Genomic DNA, 19,630 nt, shown 5'->3' with positions numbered 1-19,630 from the left:
AAACAAAGAATTTTAAACCCTCACTACTCAACGTGTGGCATGTGGCTAGCAGCATGGGCACTGGCTAGAGCTGGTGGGAGATGCACCACCTGGGGCCATGGGGTACAGGCCCCAGGCCAGAAGCTGTTTTTGGGGTGTACGTGCTCAGTGAACTCTCACGAAGCCCCTGGGAGGTACTTTTTGTTGCCGCCTCTCCATTTTACAGGTGAGTCAGTTGAGGCTTGGCTGGGTGAGGTGCCCCAGGTCCTGCCACAGGAAGGGCCAGGCCAGGCCTCACACCCATAGCTATGTTTAACCCAGAGTGTGTGTGCAGGTGATTTCCAGGATGACAGGTCTCAAATGTAAATGTTAGATACCATATAGACTCCCTCAGCCCCTTTTCAGAAAAACTACCCTGATGCCCGCCCTGTGTGTAAATATAAAAATCTGCAGACAAAACTGCGCACAAACTCCTTATGCTTTTCTTTCTTATGAAACTTTAAATAAAAACAATGCAAATTCAGCACAAAATTTTTAAATGACTACCTTTCAATGCCACAGCACGTTAGTTTGCAAGGGGTGATTATGCTGGACTGACGTGGTTTGGTCCTAGGACCCGCTCCCACTGGGAGGACCAACGTCTGTCACCCTGGGCTGGCAGTGACAGTGCACAGACCGCCGCCCCCTCCTGGATCCGTGAGGTCACTTTATGCAGAGTCCTATGTCGTCCCTTGGCCTCTGCTCAGTCACAGCACATTCTCCCCTTGCCAGAGCATGAGAACGTGGAGGAGCACCACTGGGTGCTGAGCCTGCAGCACCCTGTAGACCATCCAGAAAGGCTGAAAGGAGCTTATTCAAGATTATCATCAAAATGAAAAAACAGCTACTCTGGAAACTGAGGTGGGAGGAATGCTTGAGCCTAGGTATTGAAGGCTGCAGCGAGCCATGACTGCACCATCCCACTCCAGCCTGGGCGACGGAGTGAGACCCTGTCTCAGAAGAAAGAAGCCTGAATGTAGAGGCTCATGGCCCTCCCACTAAAATAGACATCGTGACAGCAGCATGAGACCCTTTGCACACTGAGCTGGCTTCCTTCTCAGGAACTTGGGGTTTAAAAAGCAAACTGCATACGCTGTCCCAAAGGGAGTCAACCCTTCATCCTCATAGTTGTTAAATTCCTGGTTTCTGATGTGTGTGCTTCTTAAAGTGCGTGTCAAGATTATTTCTGAGACAGGTTTCTGTTCTTCTTCTACTTACAAACAACACCTGTATTGCTCTGGAGCAGCACATTTGTTGAAAGATGTTCCCAAGAAGTCAAAACTTCTGGGCAGAAATTTTATTACTTTTTAAATAAAGCCATAAGAGAAGGTGACATTTTCATATAACCGCTAGTGCCAGGTTTGACTCATCCCCATCATTCTAATTTCAGATCAATCACTGGCTACAGGAGACTATTAACTGTGTCTCCCTGCCATGGCGCTCTCTCACACACCCCCATATGAACTTGCTTTTCCATAGGTCTTTTTGTGGAGATAGAGTCTCACTCTGTCACCCAGGATGGAATTCGTGGTGCACTGAGATAGCTCACTTCAGCCTCTAACTCCTGGGCTTAAGCCACCCTCCCGCCTCAGCCTCCGGAGGTCTTTATAATACTGGAGCTTACTCTCGGCTCTTGTCTGGTGGTGGTTTGTGGCTTGTGTTTTGTGTGTGTATGCTGTACTTGAAGGTTGGTGGTTTCAAGCTCTCAATCTGTGTCTGGACCTAGACAAGTTAACCCCTATCACCGAAAACCACAATACACAGAAGGTAGTTTTTATGGATCTCAGGACGAAGCCCATGGCAAGGAGCTGCTCTCTCCTCCTCAGGGGAATAGTTTTGTGTATGAGAACAGGCGTGCACTTTATGGCACGTCACTGCACGTGATTCCACCAACGGCACCCCAGGGAACTTACCTTGTCCCTCCCGATCGGAAGGGGCATGGCTGTGTACAGATTCTTCCTGCCATCAAACACGGGCTTCCGATCCCCAAAGATCTGGGTTTTAAAGTGCTGGACCATGTGTTCCACAATTTCCCTGAAACAAAGACAAAGTCAGGCAAAACGTCAATAAAATGGAGAACATGGCATACAAGGACGACATTTTTCTTATGCTATTTTTTTTTTGAGATGGAGTCTTGCTCTTATTGCCCAGGCTGGAGTGCAATGGTGTAATCTTGGCTCACTGCAACCTCTGCCTCCCGGGACGAAGCAATTCTCCTGCCTCAGCTTCCCGAATAGCTGGGATTAAAGATGCACACCACCTTGCCCAGCTAATTTTTGGAATTTTAGTAAAGACGGAGCTTCACCACATTGGTCATACTGGTCTCGAACTCCTGACCTCGTGATTTGCCCACCTCGGCCTCTTAAAGTGTTGGAATTACCAGCATGAGCCACCACACCTGGTCTTCTGATGCTATTTTTTTTTTAGACAGAGTCTCACTCTATCACCAGGCTGGAGTGCAGTGGCACAATCTTGGCTCATCACAACCTCCACCTCCTGGGTTCAAGTGATTCTCCTGCCTCAGCCTCCTGAGTAGCTAGAACCACAGGCGCACGCCACCAAAGCCAGCTAATTTTTGTATTTTTAGTAGAGACGGGGTTTCACCAAGTTGAGACCAAGATGGTCTTGATTTCTTGACCTTGTGATCCACCTGCCTTGGCCTCTAACGCTATCTTTTAAGCAATTTTGTAAGACCTGTGTCTCCTTTGGGCAACATCACTTCAAACTTCTATAAATCAGCAAACTAGGCCCATGAGTGAGTCGGTGCTCATGCATTCAGTCAGACACAGGAGGACCTGGGATGTGCCGGTGTATGTTATACGCCACCTTCAGTCACACACAGGAGAGCCTGGGATGTGCGGGTGTATGTTATACGCCACCTTCAGTCAGACACAGGAGGGCCTGGATGTGCCGGTGTATGTTATACGCCACCTTCAGTCAGACACAGGAGAGCCTGGATGTGCGGGTGTATGTTATACGCCACCTTCAGTCACACACAGGAGAGCCTGGATGTGCGGGTGTATATTATACGCCACCTTCAGTCAGACACAGGAGAGCCTGGGATGTGCGGGTGTATGTAATACGCCACCTTCAGTCAGATACAGGAGAGCCTGGATGTGCGGGTGTATGTTATACGCCACCTTCAGTCAGACACAGGAGAGCCTGGGATGTGCGGGTGTATGTAATACGCCACCTTCAGTCAGATACAGGAGAGCCTGGATGTGCGGGTGTATGTTATACGCCACCTTCAGTCACACACAGGAGAGCCTGGGATGTGCGGGTGTATATTATACGCCACCTTCAGTCAGACACAGGAGGGCCTGGATGTGCCGGTGTATGTTATAGGCCACCTTCAGTCAGACACAGGAGAGCCTGGGATGTGCGGGTGTATGTAATACACCACCTTCAGTCAGACACAGGAGAGCCTGGATGTGCGGGTATATATTATACGCCACCTTCAGTCAGACACAGGAGAGCCTGGGATGTGCGGGTGTATATTATACGCCACCTTCAGTCAGACACAGGAGAGCCTGGATGTGCGGGTATATATTATACGCCACCTTCAGTCAGACACAGGAGAGCCTGGATGTGCGGGTGTATGTTATACGCCACCTTCAGTCAGACACAGGAGGGCCTGGATGTGCGGGTGTATGTTATACGCCACCTTCAGTCAGACACAGGAGAGCCTGGGATGTGCGGGTGTATGTTATACGCCACCTTCAGTCAGACACAGGAGAGCCTGGATGTGCCGGTGTATGTTATACGCCACCTTCAGTCAGACACAGGAGAGCCTGGATGTGCGGGTGTATGTTATACGCCACCTTCAGTCAGACACAGGAGAGCCTGGATGTGCCGGTGTATGTTATACGCCACCTTCAGTCAGACACAGGAGAGCCTGGATGTGCCGGTGTATGTTATACGCCACCTTCAGTCACACACAGGAGAGCCTGGATGTGCAGGTGTATGTTATACGCCACCTTCAGTCAGACACAGGAGAGCCTGGATGTGCCGGTGTATGTTATACGCCACCTTCAGTCACACACAGGAGAGCCTGGATGTGCCGGTGTATGTTATACGCCACCTTCAGTCAGACACAGGAGGGCCTGGGATGTGCTGGGCACTTTATACGCCACATATAGCAGATGACGGACACTTCCAGAACCCCTGGAGCTCCTCAGAGGCACTGATGAGAAGAGCTATGAAATGGACACTTGCTGCTGGGAGGGACTGGGGTTCTAGTGTTGGGGGCTCAGGACCCCCGATCCCCACTTCCGCACCATGACAGAGAGGCCCCAGAAACAATTCTGCAAACCTCCTGCTGGCCTTGGGCTCTGCTCCAAACAGGCACCAGCTTGGCATAGCACTCTCCTGGCATTTCAGGGGTTGTTTTATTAGAGATAGGGTCTCGCTCTGTCACTGGAGTACAGTGTCGTGATTACTTCTCACTGCAGCCTCAACCTTCTGGGCAGAAGCAGTCCTCCCATCCCAGCCTCCCAAGTAGCCAGAACTATGTGCCCAAGCCATGATGCCCAGCTAATTTTTAAAATTTTTTTTGTAGAGAGGAGGCCTCCCTTATGTTGCTCAGGCTGGTCTCAAACTCCTGGGCTCAGGTAATCCTCCCACCTTTGCCTCCCACAGTGCTGGGAGTACAGGCATGAGTCATGTGCCCAGCTCTGGCGGGTTCTGAGGCATTTCAGCTCCACTCACTAAATGCCCGGCCCTCACACCCATGCCTGATGAAGTGCAAGTGTGAAGAGCCGGGGCCCCTGGCTGCCCCCAAAGGCCCACATGAGGGAAGCACGTAGAGGCCCATGGGATGCTTTGACTAGAAAATGCCAGCTCAGGGGATGTAGTAAAGAGGGAGAGGCATGTTGACCAGCAAGGGAAGTAGCTGTCAGACCTCCACGGGGAGGGGGCAATCGGAGCTCTGCGTGGCTAGAATGGTTTTTCTCCTGAGCAGAGCCTCCGTCATCTCTCAGGAAGCAAGAATCTGCCAAATCCTTCCATTCCTTTCCCAAAAGACGAGGCAATCTGGCCTGGAGGGCTTTCCTTGCTCAGACTAGCTTTGCTTGGTCCACCTCCAGCAGCTGCAGGGATCTGGCTACCCTGCCCTCCACACCTGCAGCCTGGGGAGTGCCCACCACAGACACCCAGAGCCTCTCAGCAACATCTTTGAGGGCTCCACCAATCTGCATCCACCTCTGACAGTGCTGAGAGACCCGGCCTGGGCAGGGCACGGCCTTGAGGGCAGTCAGCATGGCCCCAGCATCCATCCCTGCCATGCCTGCCTGGTAACCAGGGTACAATCTCACCTGGCACCTCCCCAACCTGCTCTGGGCTGCCCAAGACAAGGTGTGCCCTGCAGCTCTCACAAGAGACCAGCTCATTTCTCCGAGCTCTTTCCAAACCATTATAAAGGGTCCCCAAACTTCAGAGAGCCACATCTCCCTGGCCAGGACATCACCGTCAACTTGAGGTGCAGATGGCTCCATTGGAGGGGGAGGTGGGTTCTACTCACATTCAAAGAACAAATCATTCCCACCTAATTCAAACTTGACCTGAGCAGAGTAAGAGGGCGCACACCCCGGCTCATTTCATGAGGCTAGAAAGAAATCAAAACCTACCTGTTGAAACTGGACAGGGAGGGTACTCAGTGAAATCATGGAGTGATCACTTATAAACAGAGATAGGAACAAGACGCTAACACACTGGATCTAGGAACATGTTTAAAAAGAAATTATCTTATCAAAGTTCGTCGATACCAGAAACAAAAGATTGCATTTAACCTCATAAAACTAATTAACATAAAACAGGTTATAAACCTAAAGACCGTGAACTGAAAAATGCCTACAAGAAAACGTAAGAGAAAAATGTTCATAAACATTGGGATAGACAAAAATTTCTAAAAACTTTGTCCTTAAAGGAAAAATTCATAAACCAGGCTTCATTAAAATTAAAAACTGTGGCTGGGTGCTGTGGCTCACACCTATAATCCCAGCACTTTGGGAGGCTGAGGCAGGTGGATCATGAGGTCAAGCGATCGAGACCATCCTTGCCAAAATGGCGAAATCCGGTCTCTACTAAGAAGACAAAAATTTGCCAGGTGTGGTGGCACACAGTGGGAGTCCCAGCTACTCAGGAGGATGAGGCAGGAGAATCACTTGAATCTGGGAGGTGGAGGTTGCAGTGAGTCGAGATCATGCCACTGCACTCCACCCTGGCGACAGAGCAAGACTCTGTCTCACCAAAAACAAAACAAAACAAACAAAAAAAAACTTTTACCCATTTCTTTAAAAAAAAAAAGAGAGAGAGACACAGTCACAAAAACAAAAAGACAAGGCCAGGCACAGTGGCTCACACCTATAATCTCAGCACTTTGGGAGGCGGGGGGATAATATGAGGTCAGGAGTTGGAGACCAGCCTGGCCAATCTGGTGAAACCCCATCTCTAATAAAAATACAAAAAATTAGCTGGGCGTGGTGGCAGGCACCTATAATCCCAGCTACTTCGGAGACTGAGGCAGAAGAATTGTTTGAACCCAGGAGGCGGAGGCTGCAGTGAGTCTAGGCAAGACAGTGAGACTCTATCTCAAAAACCAACAAACCAAAATGAAAAGACGAGCGAATCGACTGGGAGGAAATACTCCACAATCACACAGACACACTTCTAACAACGAGCTTGCACACATAATATATTTAAGAAAATTTTTACAACTCAGTAAGATAATCCAACTTAAACGAGCAAAAGATTGAACCAGACACATGGCAGAAGAGGATACACAATGGCTGGCGAGCGCATTAAAGGATGTTCATCACCAGGCTGTAGGGAAGTGGAAATGAAGCCACGGACACCCACCAGAAAGGCGAAAATCGGAAAGGGTAACAATACCAAGAGCTGGTGAAGGCAGAGGGAAGTGCTCTCTTCTGTGAGGCTGATACAACTACTTTGGGAAAAAGTATGGCAGTTTTTTTACAAAGGTCAATGTCTGTTTACCACCCTGTCTAGCAATATCTGACACAAGAAAAATGAAAACACATATCCACGCAGACATTTGCATACAACTGTGCATAACAGCTCCAAACTGGAAGCAATTCAAGTAAATGTCCGTCTACCGGTGAATGGACAAACACTGGACGCCACACCTACACGCAATGCAATGCCTGAATCACTGCTACATGCCACGTGACGGGCGTCTCAGAAACGCGCTTGTGGAACGAAGCCAGACATGAGGAGGAACAGGTATACGATGATAACAATTCCACTCTCTAACAGGCGAAACAGGAAACTCTCTAACAGGCGAAAGCAGCCTACCTTGACAGAAAGCAGGTCTGTGTCTGCTTTGGGACAGGGGAGCTTAACTGAAAGGGGCAGGTGCTTCGGGGTTGTTAGCGTGTCCTATCGATTGTGGCGGCTCTTACCAGAGCGTGTATTTTTTAAAGCCCATAGGCCCATATGAAGGCATGCCTAGGAGATATCGTGGGTTAGGTTCCAGAACAGCACAATGGAGGAAATGTCGCAATAAAGCGGAGTGGCACAAGGCGTTTGTTCCCGGCACACAGAAACGTTGTCTCCACTGTACTGCAGTCTAGTCAATGTGCAAGAACACTGTGTCAAAAAGAAAGTACATACTTTGATTAAAATACTTTATTGCCAAAAATGCTGAAACAGACACGAAGCCAGAGCATGCTGCTGGAAGAAGGGCAATGATAGGCTTGCTTGGCACAGGGCTGCCAGGAACCTTCAATCCGTTAAACAGTAACAAACGGTACCTGCAAAGGGCAATGAGGTGAAACAAGGAAATGAGGAGCACCTGCACTTCAGAAACGTGCACTTTGTTGGATGTAAATTATATCTTGATAAAGTTGATATTTGCACAAAATCAGTGTAACATTTTTTAAAAAATTATGACAATCTCAGCCAGGTGTAGTGGCTCACACTTGTCATACCCACACTTTGGGAGGCCGAGGTGGGCAGATCACTTGAGGTCAGGAGTTCAAGACCAGCCTAGCCAAGAGACGAAACCCCATCTCTACTAAAACTATAAAAAAATTAGCTGGGTGTGGTGGCACACATCTGTAATCCCAGCTACTTGGGAGGCTGAGGCATGAAAATCACTTGAACCCGGAGGCAGAGGTTGCAGTGAGCTGAGACTGTGCCACTGTACTCCCGCCTGGGTGACAGAGCGGGACTACATCTCAAAAACAAAAACAAAAACAAAAACTATGACAATTTCAAAGATGCAGAAGAAAAGCATTTAATAAAATTCAACATCCATTCATAGTTTTTTCGGAAACGGAGTCTTACTCTGTCTCACAGGCTGGAGTACAGTGGTACAATCATAGTTCACTGCAAACTTGAATTCCTCGGCTCAAGGATCCTCCCGCCCAGCCACCCAAGTGGCTGTGACTCTGGGCACATGCCACCACGATGGGTAATTATTCGCTGTTTGTGGAGATGAAGCTTTGCCATGCTGCCTGGGTTGGTGGTGAACAAGCTCAGGCAATCCTCTCATCTTAGCCTCTCAGTGCTGGGATTACAGATGTGAGCCATCCTGCCTAGTGCTGATATATTTTTTTTAATTAGAAAAGTAGGGATAGAAGGAAACATCTTAATCTGGTAGGAAATCTGCACAGATAACCTTCTCGGTCTATAGCAAACCAACTTTCCCTGAGGTTTGCAAAGTAACGAAGACGCCCACATCACAGTTTCTGTTCAACACCGCACAGCAGGTCACAGTTACCACCACAGGGTAAGAAAAGGACTGTAACAAAGAGAAAAACTGTCATTACTGGTGGACATTAGGACTGTAGTTGAGAATCCAGAAGAGGCTACAGAGAAAAAGGAGGCTTCAGAAAGCCGGAGCGCGATCTCCTGGTCTGCAGAGAGCTGCAGGCCTCTCACGGGGTGAGGGCCGCCTACACCCCTTCCTTCACTCCTGTGATCTCAGGGAAAGAGGCGGCTGGAAGGTGAAGGAGTCACACATCCAACAGACATCTCAGCGATGAGGCTGCAGGCACCACCTCCTGCAGGGACGGGTCCCCCGCTTCCCTGTCCTCTCCCTGTGTGTAAAAATCCACATTCCCACAAAGATTTGGTCCCTGGCAGTACACTGGCAGTCCCCCACCCGTGGCCATTCTAAGTTGAATATCACAGCAGAGGAATTTCTGAGGGACCTGGTGATATAGGACCGCTGTGTTTGGAAACAGTTATTTCACTGTAGAACGTAACATAACGGCAATCCATCACTGATTATGTACTCCAGAATCGGTGGCCACCCCCCTCCTTCCAATTTCTAAAAGGAAAGACCCCTGCCTTGACCCCTACCTGTCTGCCCTGCAACTGGAGAGCAGCAGCTGCAGCAGGGGCGCAGGTGAGGTGGGGGTCCTCCCAGAGCCACATGTGCAGGGAAGGAGGGAGGGAGGCATGGGGACTCCAAGTCCAAACCTGAATTCACAGAGCTTTTCTTTGAGAGTAGGAAACATGAAAAGATGTTTAAAAAAAAAAAAAAAATCAGGAAAGAGATATACCATGTTTATGAATCAGAATATTTTCCTCAAACAAATCCATCCTTTTAATTTCAGTAAAAATCCAGAGAGGGATGTATTTTTGATAGCATTTAACAAACTCATCCTAAAACATAAGTGGGAAGCTGAAGGGCAGAGGCTGGCAGGTATTCTTGAGGCGGAGCACCTGGAGGAGGGATACACTAGATCTCCATGTGGAGAAAGCCACCCGGAGGGAGGCAGTGGGGCTGGGACAGGCAGAGGCCTCGGGATAGAACCAGAAACAGGCCCAGGATGGGGGTGGCAGGAGAGAGAGAGGGCAGGACACGCTTCTCAATGACTTCTGTCAGGCAACCACATACCCAGGATTCAAGGAAATACAACTGAGCCCAGCTACTAGAAACGCTCCTCTGGATGCACACTCACTGTCCCCAGCCCCACCCAGTGCTCGGCGTGACGATTCCGTTCACTGTCCTGCGGGCCCCTGGAGAAGGGGTCAGGTCCAGCTCATCCTGCACACCTAGGACAGCATGCAGCCTGGGCTGGTCAGATCTCTCTTGAGAGGGAGGCTGTTCGGTCATGCCAGCCAGGCAGTGCCCCAAAGGGCTGCTGTGCATACTGGTGGGGTCAGCCATCCGACAACCCTGGCCAGCACCCAGAGACAGCATTCCTGGCCATCTGCCCACGGCCCCACTGCCTCAGGGCCCACTGCTAAGGGTGCAGAGGGGCTGATGTTGTATAAAGCAGAGGAAGTGGCCCTCGTGGCTGCGGCAGCAGGATGGCACCTCGCTGCCTAGTTCTAACACGGGGACGGGGCCCTTCCCTCCACAAACACAGATGACCCCCCTGTACTTGCTAGTGAATTTTTTCTTTGTAAAACTGTGATAAAATACAGATACATAGAAGTGACCATTTCAACGAAGCGTTCAGTTCAGTGGCATGCTGTCATGAGACAATCACCACCCTCTGTTCACAAACGTTTTTCATTTCCCTGAAATGAAACTGCACCCGTGAGGCTCTAACTCCCCGGCCAGCCCCAGGAGCCAACATGGATGCTACTCCCGGAGTCCCTGAGTCTGGCTGTTGGTTTCGATCCAGTGCAGGCACTGGAAAGCAAGCGAGGGAGCCTGCTTACAGACAGCCAGCTCTGCTGGCTGCCCAGGTCTCAGGCTGGCCCTTGACCTCCAAAAAAGGTAGAGCCAGAAGCCCATCTGCACGCATCCCATCTGCCAGCGGTCAAGTTGTTAGCACTCGCTCTGCCAAGTACCTGAGCGGGGCCAGCTCCCTCCCCGGTCACCACCCAGGGCAGGGGCAGTGCCAAGCAGCACCCCACACAGGGCCAGGGCCGCCTCTCAGAAGCAGAGCACACTTGCTGAGGCAGAGAAGCAAGTGCATGCCCGTTCTCTTGCCTGCCCTTTGGACGTGATTTTGAGAGCTTCCCTCTTTCACAGACGCCATTCTTTCATTAACTTCTCATCACACAGCTTTTGCCTCAACATGTTCTCATTGTTAAGTTTCACAAACTGATAGAGCTAGAAGTCCCAGCCTGGGCAACACAGACAGACCCCGTCTCTACAAAATATTTAAAAAGTAGTGGAGAGTGGGGGTGCGTGCCAGTGGTCCCGCTACTTGGGAGACTGAGGTGGGAGGATCGCTTGAGCCTGGGAGGTCGAGGCTACAGCGAGCCATGACTTCGCCAGCCTGAGAAACAGAGCGAGACCCCGTTTCAAAAGTTAAAAAAAAAAAAAAAAAAAGCCAGAAGTCTGTTTACACTACCCACTCATCTGAATCCCCTTCTAAGAAGTAATCTTATCCTTTTCAAGCCTGTGCTTTCACATAAATACACAGGTACCTGCAAATACATTGTTTTATTATTTTTTATACACATGGTATCAAACCCACACTTGCAAGGCTTGCTGTGTCTCTGAGATCTGTCCCTTATCTGTATACAGTGTAGCCACCAAGTGGAGAAGTCCAGACAGTCCTCAGGTACCTCAGCGCTTACCCCTTAACACTTGCTACTTAGCTGCCTGTGCTTCGGGGCTTGGAGGTCAGCCTGGGACCTCCACTCCTCTAACCCGCCACTTCCTGCTGATCTTCAGATGGTGTCTTTTGTTGCCGGGTTTTTAAAATTTCGGAGTAGTCATCCTATCCATCTCCTTGAGATACAAAGACTGAGAAGGGGAGAGAGGGAGGGAGAGAGGGAGGGAGGGAGGGAGGGAGGGAGGGAGGGAGGGAGGGAGAGGGGAAATGTGCATGCTGTTTCATGTCCTCCTTCTGGTTCTAAGTACTCGCTAAACCACACATTCACACAAGGTTCTATTCCAGGGAAATGCAAAAACAAAGCAGCAGTCTCACTGATGGAGAGCCACACAGCATGAGATATACTAAAAGATCTAGGAGCACCTTTAGCAAAGAAAGCTGCTTAACCCAGCGGTGCACACAGCTTTTGTTCAGAAATATGTTTTAGTAAGTGCATAGAGAATCTCATGTAACTCTCGACATATTCCGGACACGCTGGGTGAATTCAATGGCTTGGTTTTATGGCTATGTCCCCAGACATTCTGTCTCTCAGCATATTGGGAGTTTTCCAACTGTCACCACGGCTTAGAACACTTTCACCACCCCGGAAAGCAACACCGTACTCCACGGCGGTCACTTCCCACCGTTCCAGGGAAAGACAAATTTACACAACCATTTACAATGGCAACAAAGAACATAACATACTTTAGATTCAGAGCAACCACAAAAAAAATGTGAAGGGACTTTCTAGCAGAAGTTGATGCGTTGTTTATATTTATCATTTTATGTACTTGGAAACGCAACAGATCCAGAACAGCTAAAACAATTGTGAAGAACAACAAGTTTAGAGGAATTATGTGATCGGATTTCAAGCCTTACCCCTTAACTACAGTTCAAATGACCAAGAGTTCCTGGCCTGAAGGCAACACATAAGAGAGTCCAGAAATAGGTCCACACATATACACAGGCTGAGTGCCCCAATCTGAAAACCCCAAATCCAAAATGCTCCAAAACCTGAAACTTTATGAGCACCAACACGATGCTTAAAGGAAATGCTCATCGGAACATTCTGGGTGTCAGGTTTTCAGATCTGTGATGCTCAACTGATAAGCATAATGGAAATGTTCTAAAATCCAAATGAATGAACATACGAACACTCGAAACGCTTCTAGTCCTAATCATTTTGAATAAGGGAAGTTCAACCCGTACAATCAAATGATTTTTTCCCAAAGGTCGAAAGGTAAATCAGAAGGGGAAAGAAAAGTATTTAACGGACCCTTACCTCACACCATACATGAAAATTAATTCAAGATGGATCACAGACTAAATATGCAAGTGAAAACTATAATTCTAAAATATAAACAGGAGAATATCTTTATGATCCCTAGGTAGGCAAAAATTTCCTAGAGAGAATACACTATGTAACAGCTATTTTTAAAAAATCTATAAATTAGACTCCAACAAAACTGAAAAGTTCTGCTCATTAAAAGAAAGACACCATTAGGAAGGTGAGATGACAAGCTTTGGACTAGAAGAAAATATTCCCAGTATAAACTTACATGATGGTGGTTTTTAGGTGCTAACGTGTCAAGATTAAAGAATAATCCAGAGAACTGGTAACATGTGACTCCTGGGTGTGTCTGTGGCTGCTTCCAGCAGGGACTGCGTGTCAGTCAGGGACCAGGTAGGGATCTGCCCCCAGTGTGAGCGATGCCTTCTAAACAGCTGGGGGCCCAGATAGGAAAAACAAAAAGGAGAGAAGGAGTGATTTCCTCTCTCCCTGCTGTGGCTGGGACATTATTGGACATCAGAACTCCAGGCCCCCTGGCCTTTGGGATCCAGGAGTTAACAGCAGCCCCGTGGGTTCCGGGTCTTTGGCATCCCTGGTTATAAGGCTTTCAGACTTGGCCTGAACCCCACTACTGACACTCCAGGGTCTCCAGCCTGTAGATGGCCTGCTGTGGGACATCTTGGCCTCTACAATAAAAAAAGCCAATTCCCCTAATAAATCCCCTCTCACATCTACAGATACAGGTACAGTCATGCGTGCCTTAACGCTGGAGATATGGCCTGAGAAATTCACTTAGGCAACTTCATTGCACTGTGAATGTCATAGACCGTATCTCTATACACGCAGGAGGCACAGTCTACCGCACACCTAGGCCGCAAATGTGTACAGCATGTAACTGCTGAACACTGCAGACAGCTGTAACATCATGGTAAGCATGTGTGCATCTAAATACTCCTAGGCCAGGTCCAGTGACTCACGCCTGGAATCCCAGCACTTTGAGAGGCTGAGGCACGCAGACCACTTGAGGTCAGGAGTTCCAGACTAGCCTGACCAATATGGTAAAATCCTGTCTCTACTAAAAATACAAAAAAAATTAGCCAGGTGTGGTGGCAGGTGCCTGTAATCCCAGCTACTCAGGAGGCTGAGGCAGAAGAATTGCTTGAACCCAGAAGGCAGAGGCTGCAGTAAGCCGAGATCATGCCATTGCACTCCAGCCTGGGTAACAGAGCAAGACTGCGTCTCAAAATAAAAAATAAAAAAATTGGGCCGGGCACGGTGGCTCATGCCTATAATCCCAGCACTTTGGGAGGCCGAGGCGGGTGGATCACGAGGTCAAGAGATCGAGACCATCCTGGTCAACAAGGTGAAACCCCGTCTCTACTAAAAATACAAACATTAGCTGGGCATGGTGGCGCGTGCCTGTAGTCCCAGCTACTCGGGCAGCTGAGGCAGGAGAATTGCTTGAACCCAGGAGACGGAGGTTGTGGTAAGCCGAGATCGCACCATTGCACTCCAGCCTGGGTAACAAGAGCGAATTAAGAAAGGGTCATGCATTGCTCGACAACATCTATGTTGGCTATGAGGGCACTGGTGTTGGGAATTTTCCAGCCCCCTTATCATCTTTTGGGACCACTGTGGTATATGTGTTCTGTCACTGGTCAAATGTTGTCACATGGTATGAGACCGTCCCTCTATCCTATTGGTTCTGTCACGCTGGAGGACCCTGACAAATGCAACTTGCATCTAGAATATAATAAAAACTCTCACAAATCAATAACGACAAGACAAGAAACTCAGCAAAATGGGCAAAAGACTTCAACACTTTGCTAGAAATAATGTCACTTAATCGATGAAAGTAACATATATACACATGAAAAGATGCTCAGCTTATCAGTAACCACAGAAATGAAAATTAAAATCACGATGAGAAGCCACTGCCCACCCGCCAAAACACAAAAATAAAAACATCTGACCACACTGAGCACCGGTGGGGGTGGGCAGCCTCGGGAATACCCAGCAGAGCTGACGGGGGGAAAACGGGTGGGCACATGGAAGCGGCATTCATGTGGCGGGTTCACATGCAGGTAAATGCACACCTGCCCCTCCACCCAGCAGTTCTACTCCCAGGTATTCACCTAAGACAGATGAAAACACCTCCACAAAAAGAACTTCAACAAGAGTGTCCACAGCAGCCTTGTTCCTAATGGTCACAGCCTGGACTGCCCAAGCGTTTACAGGAGGATGAGAAGCATACACACAACGGCGCAGGTGGGTGTCGGGAATTCTGCTGAGTAGGAGCGGTCTGTATTCAGGCTGTGGCAGTATAGGAACCCGTAAACCAATCCGTGACACACACGAGAACGCTGTGACTTCAGGGTCTGGGGACGACTAGAAGAGGGTATGAGGCAACTTTCTAGGGTGACCAGTACATACATTTGTCACAGTTCTTTGAGTTGTACATTTATGATGTAAGTATTTCACTATCCTGAAATTGTATCTCAATAAAAAACCTTTTCCTCTTTTTTGGTTTTGTTTGCAGTCCATAGGTTTGACTCTGAAAACCAAATACAGCAGAAACATTCTGGAAAAAAGTCAGATGGAGCTGGCTGAGAATGTAAAAGTTATCAGTTTAAACACCGTGTCTGTCCTCGCAGACCACTTACGCAGGTCACTGAAGGATGAAATGTGATACCTGTTAACTCTCCTCGGGCACTTCTCTGGCTTGATATCCAATTCATAATGATAGATGTCAATTTTGGGGATGTCCATTTCGAAGAAATTGGCCTGTAATTTGATTGTTCTCCCGGAGGTCCCAAAGTCGGGTCTAGGTGGAGGCTTGAAGGCATATCCTTGGATGGGGGGTGGCGGCGGTGCAGGAGGCGCAAGTGCTGGAATGGCAGAGAGAACAGCCGTTATGGGGAGCACGCTTGCTCCGCGGCCCTCCCACCCCTCGGCCCCAGCCACCACACGCCCCCTCTGCTCTTTCCATTCATGTCCAGGCCAATATGGCATTCCACAGAGGCGGAGTCTCAACGTTAAGCCAATAATTTACTCAAAATTTATCATAACAACTTAAACTTGCTACATCCATTTCTGTTCTTTCTTCCTGTCCGAGACACTGGACAGACCACGTAGAGACACTGGACAGACCACGTAGAGACACTGGACAGACCACGCAGCCTGAATTAGCAGCGAGGGAGACAAGGCAGAGAGCCCAAAAGTGTCAAGGTGGTGCCCCTCCCTCATTGCTGCTTATTCATTTACTCAGGAAATGCTTTTCATTATACATAAGCAGTAGAAAATTCATCCTAACTCAAGTTCTTAGTGGCTCCATGTTAGTACAATTCAAAACGCATGTTTAGAAAAATAAGTATTTTCCAATAATAGAATACTTCCAATTTTCACTCAAATGTCCGCTTAAAAAAAAAAAAAAAAAAAAACCTTCTCCATTTAAAACAAATCCCCTGTACTTCAATCCCCATTGACATTCACCAGAAAGATAAAGTACTCTACTACAAATAGTAGGAGCTGTTCTTACTGTATTTCGGACCTAGAAACACCCAGAGACTCCTCGAATTACTTGTTTTTTATTTTGTTTCCTATGAGAAAACTAACATGCTTTAAAGGTTATCAAGCTCACTGAGTTATACCATTTGGAAATGATCACAGCAGCTTGGTCTTCCACCAAGCTGTCCTGACCTCATACATGACACATCTACAGGCTTCCACAACACTCCATCCCATCAATGGCACATAGCCCGTGCCCCAGTGTGCTGGGCGCCATGCCTTGGGCCAAGCCTACAAAATGAACCCAGTCGGGCCAGGCATGGTGGCTCACACCTGTAATCCCAGCACTTTGGGAAGCCAAGGCAAGTAGATCACTTGAGGTCAGGAGTCCGAGACTAGCCTGGCCAACATGGTGAAACCCCGTCTCTATTAAAAATACAAAAATTAGCCAGGTGTGGTGGTGCGCACCTGTAGTCTCAGCTACTCAGGAGGCTGAGGCAGGAGAATCACTTGAACCTGGGAGGCAGAGGTTGCAGTGAGCCAAGATTGTGCCACTACACTCTAGCCTGGGTGACAGCATGAGACTCCATCTCAAAAAAAAAAGCAAGTCCTTAAGCAGCTTCCATGACATGCAGACGGTTTCCACGTGTCGGTCATCCACAGGATGGCTCTGACGGCTTTTCATAAGCTCAGCAGCTCACTGAGATCCTTCCCAGCACGGACTCTGACGGTGACCAGGAGTGGACACCACAGTCCAGGTAGGTCAGTGGAGCCGGCCACTCCCTTGAGGGCCAACTGAGCCTCTCCGTACAGCAACACTGGAGCAGAACAAAGTGCTCACCCACACGTGGCCCTGTTCTCAGGCGGCTCCAACCACCCAGTGAGACGGCTCCCAGAAAATTCCAGACAGCCCAGGAATCCGGCCCCATGGCCAATCTCAATTCCAGGGTAGGGCATGTTCCCCTCAGGGAGGAGAGTCACTGTCCTTTGGTGACTCCCAGCTTACAAGGTGCTCATGCAATTACTTAACCAAGCCTCACAACCACACCCCAAAGGGGCACACTGCTGGCTGCGAGGTTTGGGGCTGGAACACAAGTAACTCAGGTGAAGCAGAGCTGCGAGGCCGGCTCCAAACCAGGCTCCTCCACCCGGGCCCCAAGCAGAGTCCCAGCACAGATGCAGCCCGGGTCCAGGGCTCAGGCTCACCCTATCTCTCCTAAGGAGCCTCCCTGGAGACCTCCTCCTCTGCAACACCTGCCGTGGGAGACGGGAAACCTGCACACAGCCAGTGGTTGCAACCTCTGTGAATAAAGGCAATGAGAAAATGCAGGGGTAATTCATAAAATCTGCAATTTCCTAAGAGAGTCCTTTCTTGCTTCTAGCTTTTAATTATGAAAATACTGATACTTCACGTGAAGGCATATGGAATATGAAATTACAAGTTAAAGATGTAAAAGTTTTCCACGCAGAGGGGCTGGGGGGCCCACCTTCCCGAACCTTCGGGAAGACACTTCCACTGCCGAGGACAGCTCTGCAGACCTGAGCCTTCGGGGTGCCTGAAATCTACTCTGATCACGCACAGGGAGTCCCACACGTAAGTTGCAGATACAAGCGGAAGGATCAAAGCCAAAGCGTGTGGGAGGAGACGGAGCAGAAGTGTGCGGACGCAGCCCCGTGCACAAGGAGGAGACGGAGCAGAAGTGTGTGGATGCGACCCCCGTGCACAAGGAGGGAGACAGAGCAGAAGTGTGCAGACGCGGCCCCCGTGCACAAGGAAGGAGGGGACGACATGAAGGGCACTGGCTGCCCAATGCCCCCACCCCCGGCTGTGAGCCCCTGGCCCCAGCAGGTGAATAATGCACCAAGATGGGAACCAAATGAACAAGAGGCCACAAGACATGGATGGGCCACACACGCACTCATCCCATTTGACATGGATTATTCTAAAGGGAATTCTAATTCCACCTGGTGACACATTCTCTAAGTGCTCTCTGTTGAAGAAATGGAAGCCTGTGAGGAGGAGGCATCCAGGATGCCCTCACGGAGAACATGCCACTGCACTGGCACTCACAGAACGGGTCCTGGTTCCCGCTGCCTGTCCAGTCCAACAGCCGAGTCCCAAATCCCTGTTCTGCATCCAAGACCCACTACCACCAGGCCTGCTGGCAGCACCCTCCTCCATCTCCTCCAGCCTCCAAGAATGCTCCAAGGAGCCATCGAGGTTCACCTCTCCATGGACACTCTCCCCAGACACCCCATGGGCACCTCCTCCTGAGGCCACAGGCGGCACGCCCTGCCACATGTCCCACCCAGCAACTAACCAGTCGTATTTTAAATGGGTTTCCAGATGTTTCCATAAGTATTAGTCTTGTCTCTGCACTGGAGGTTGAAACCCTTGGGAACAAAAAGGCAAATCCTCTTTCATTCAGGAATCCCAGGATCTTAGCACAGCACACCTCAGCCACACTGCAAGCTCGGTTCCAACACAATAAAACACATCACGCCAATGCTTAGGTGTCCCAGTGCATATAAAATTCTGTTTGCACTATACTGCAGCCTAGAAAGCGGGTAATAGTATTGTGTGTAAATAATGGAACAGAGGGAGGGAGGCAGAGAGGCAGAGGGGCAGAGAGGGAGAGAGGAAGAGAGGGAGGGAAGGAAGGAAAAAAGGGAGGAGGAGGGAAGGAAGGAAGGAAGGAAGGAAGGAAGGAAGGAAGGAAGGAAGGAAGGAAGGAAGGAAGGAAGGAAGGAAGAGGGGACATATTATCTGTGCAGGGCAATAAATCAAGGTGTGCCTGTGGTTGGAAGGGACCTTAGCTGCTGCTGGGAGGGGCAATGGCTCCCCGGGACCCAGGGCTGGCAGGCCCACTGCACTTAAAGCCATACCCATTCCTCAGAAAGTGAGTTCTGAGGGCAGGGCCTGGAACCCAGCGTAGCGTCACATACACAGCCATGCTGTGTTTGCTGAATCGAGATCACTCAGCGTGTTTATTTAAGATTCCAGTTTTAGAGCCGCATCTCACACAGCGAAAGGGAAATGTAGTGAATGAGTAATCGGCTTCCTGTGTGAGCAACTGGGTCACGTGGAACACAAAGTTTCAATATGCACAGCGGATGTCAGCAGAGGCAGGGAGCAAGCGAGCAGGTGGCCCCCCGAAGAAACCCCTTTCAGAGTTGGCTCCTCCCCGACTTTCCAGGGAGGGATTCCGGGCAGACTCCTGCCACCTGCCCCGAGGGCCATCTAAGTAAGGGACAGGGACTGGGGAAAGTTGGTGCATGAAGAGGAAAG

The 19,630-nt window shown here is 49.4% G+C and overlaps 1 protein-coding gene across 3 annotated transcripts in view; it reads right to left on the bottom strand.

Annotated features, from left to right (window-relative positions):
* Nucleotides 1–19,630, bottom strand: part of AGO2 (argonaute RISC catalytic component 2) — a 121,549-nt gene that overhangs the window by 53,164 nt on the left and 48,755 nt on the right. For 2 of the 3 annotated variants that reach the window (XM_035277310.3, XM_078353096.1), the window contains exons 2-3: nucleotides 15,527–15,722; nucleotides 1,932–2,052 (exon numbers count right to left, since the gene is read on the bottom strand). In XM_035277310.3, the coding sequence (XP_035133201.1) occupies nucleotides 1,932–2,052; nucleotides 15,527–15,722 (317 nt within the window). The remainder of the gene's footprint in view (nucleotides 1–1,931; nucleotides 2,053–15,526; nucleotides 15,723–19,630) is intronic. The other variant, XM_035277311.3, reaches the window with a different exon arrangement.

This window comes from Callithrix jacchus, chromosome 16 (genome assembly GCF_049354715.1).
Source record: "Callithrix jacchus isolate 240 chromosome 16, calJac240_pri, whole genome shotgun sequence".
Classification (NCBI taxonomy): Eukaryota; Metazoa; Chordata; class Mammalia; order Primates; family Cebidae; genus Callithrix; species Callithrix jacchus.
The sequence above is the reverse complement of the archived record's forward strand: the minus strand, read 5'-3'. Positions and strand labels throughout refer to the sequence as shown.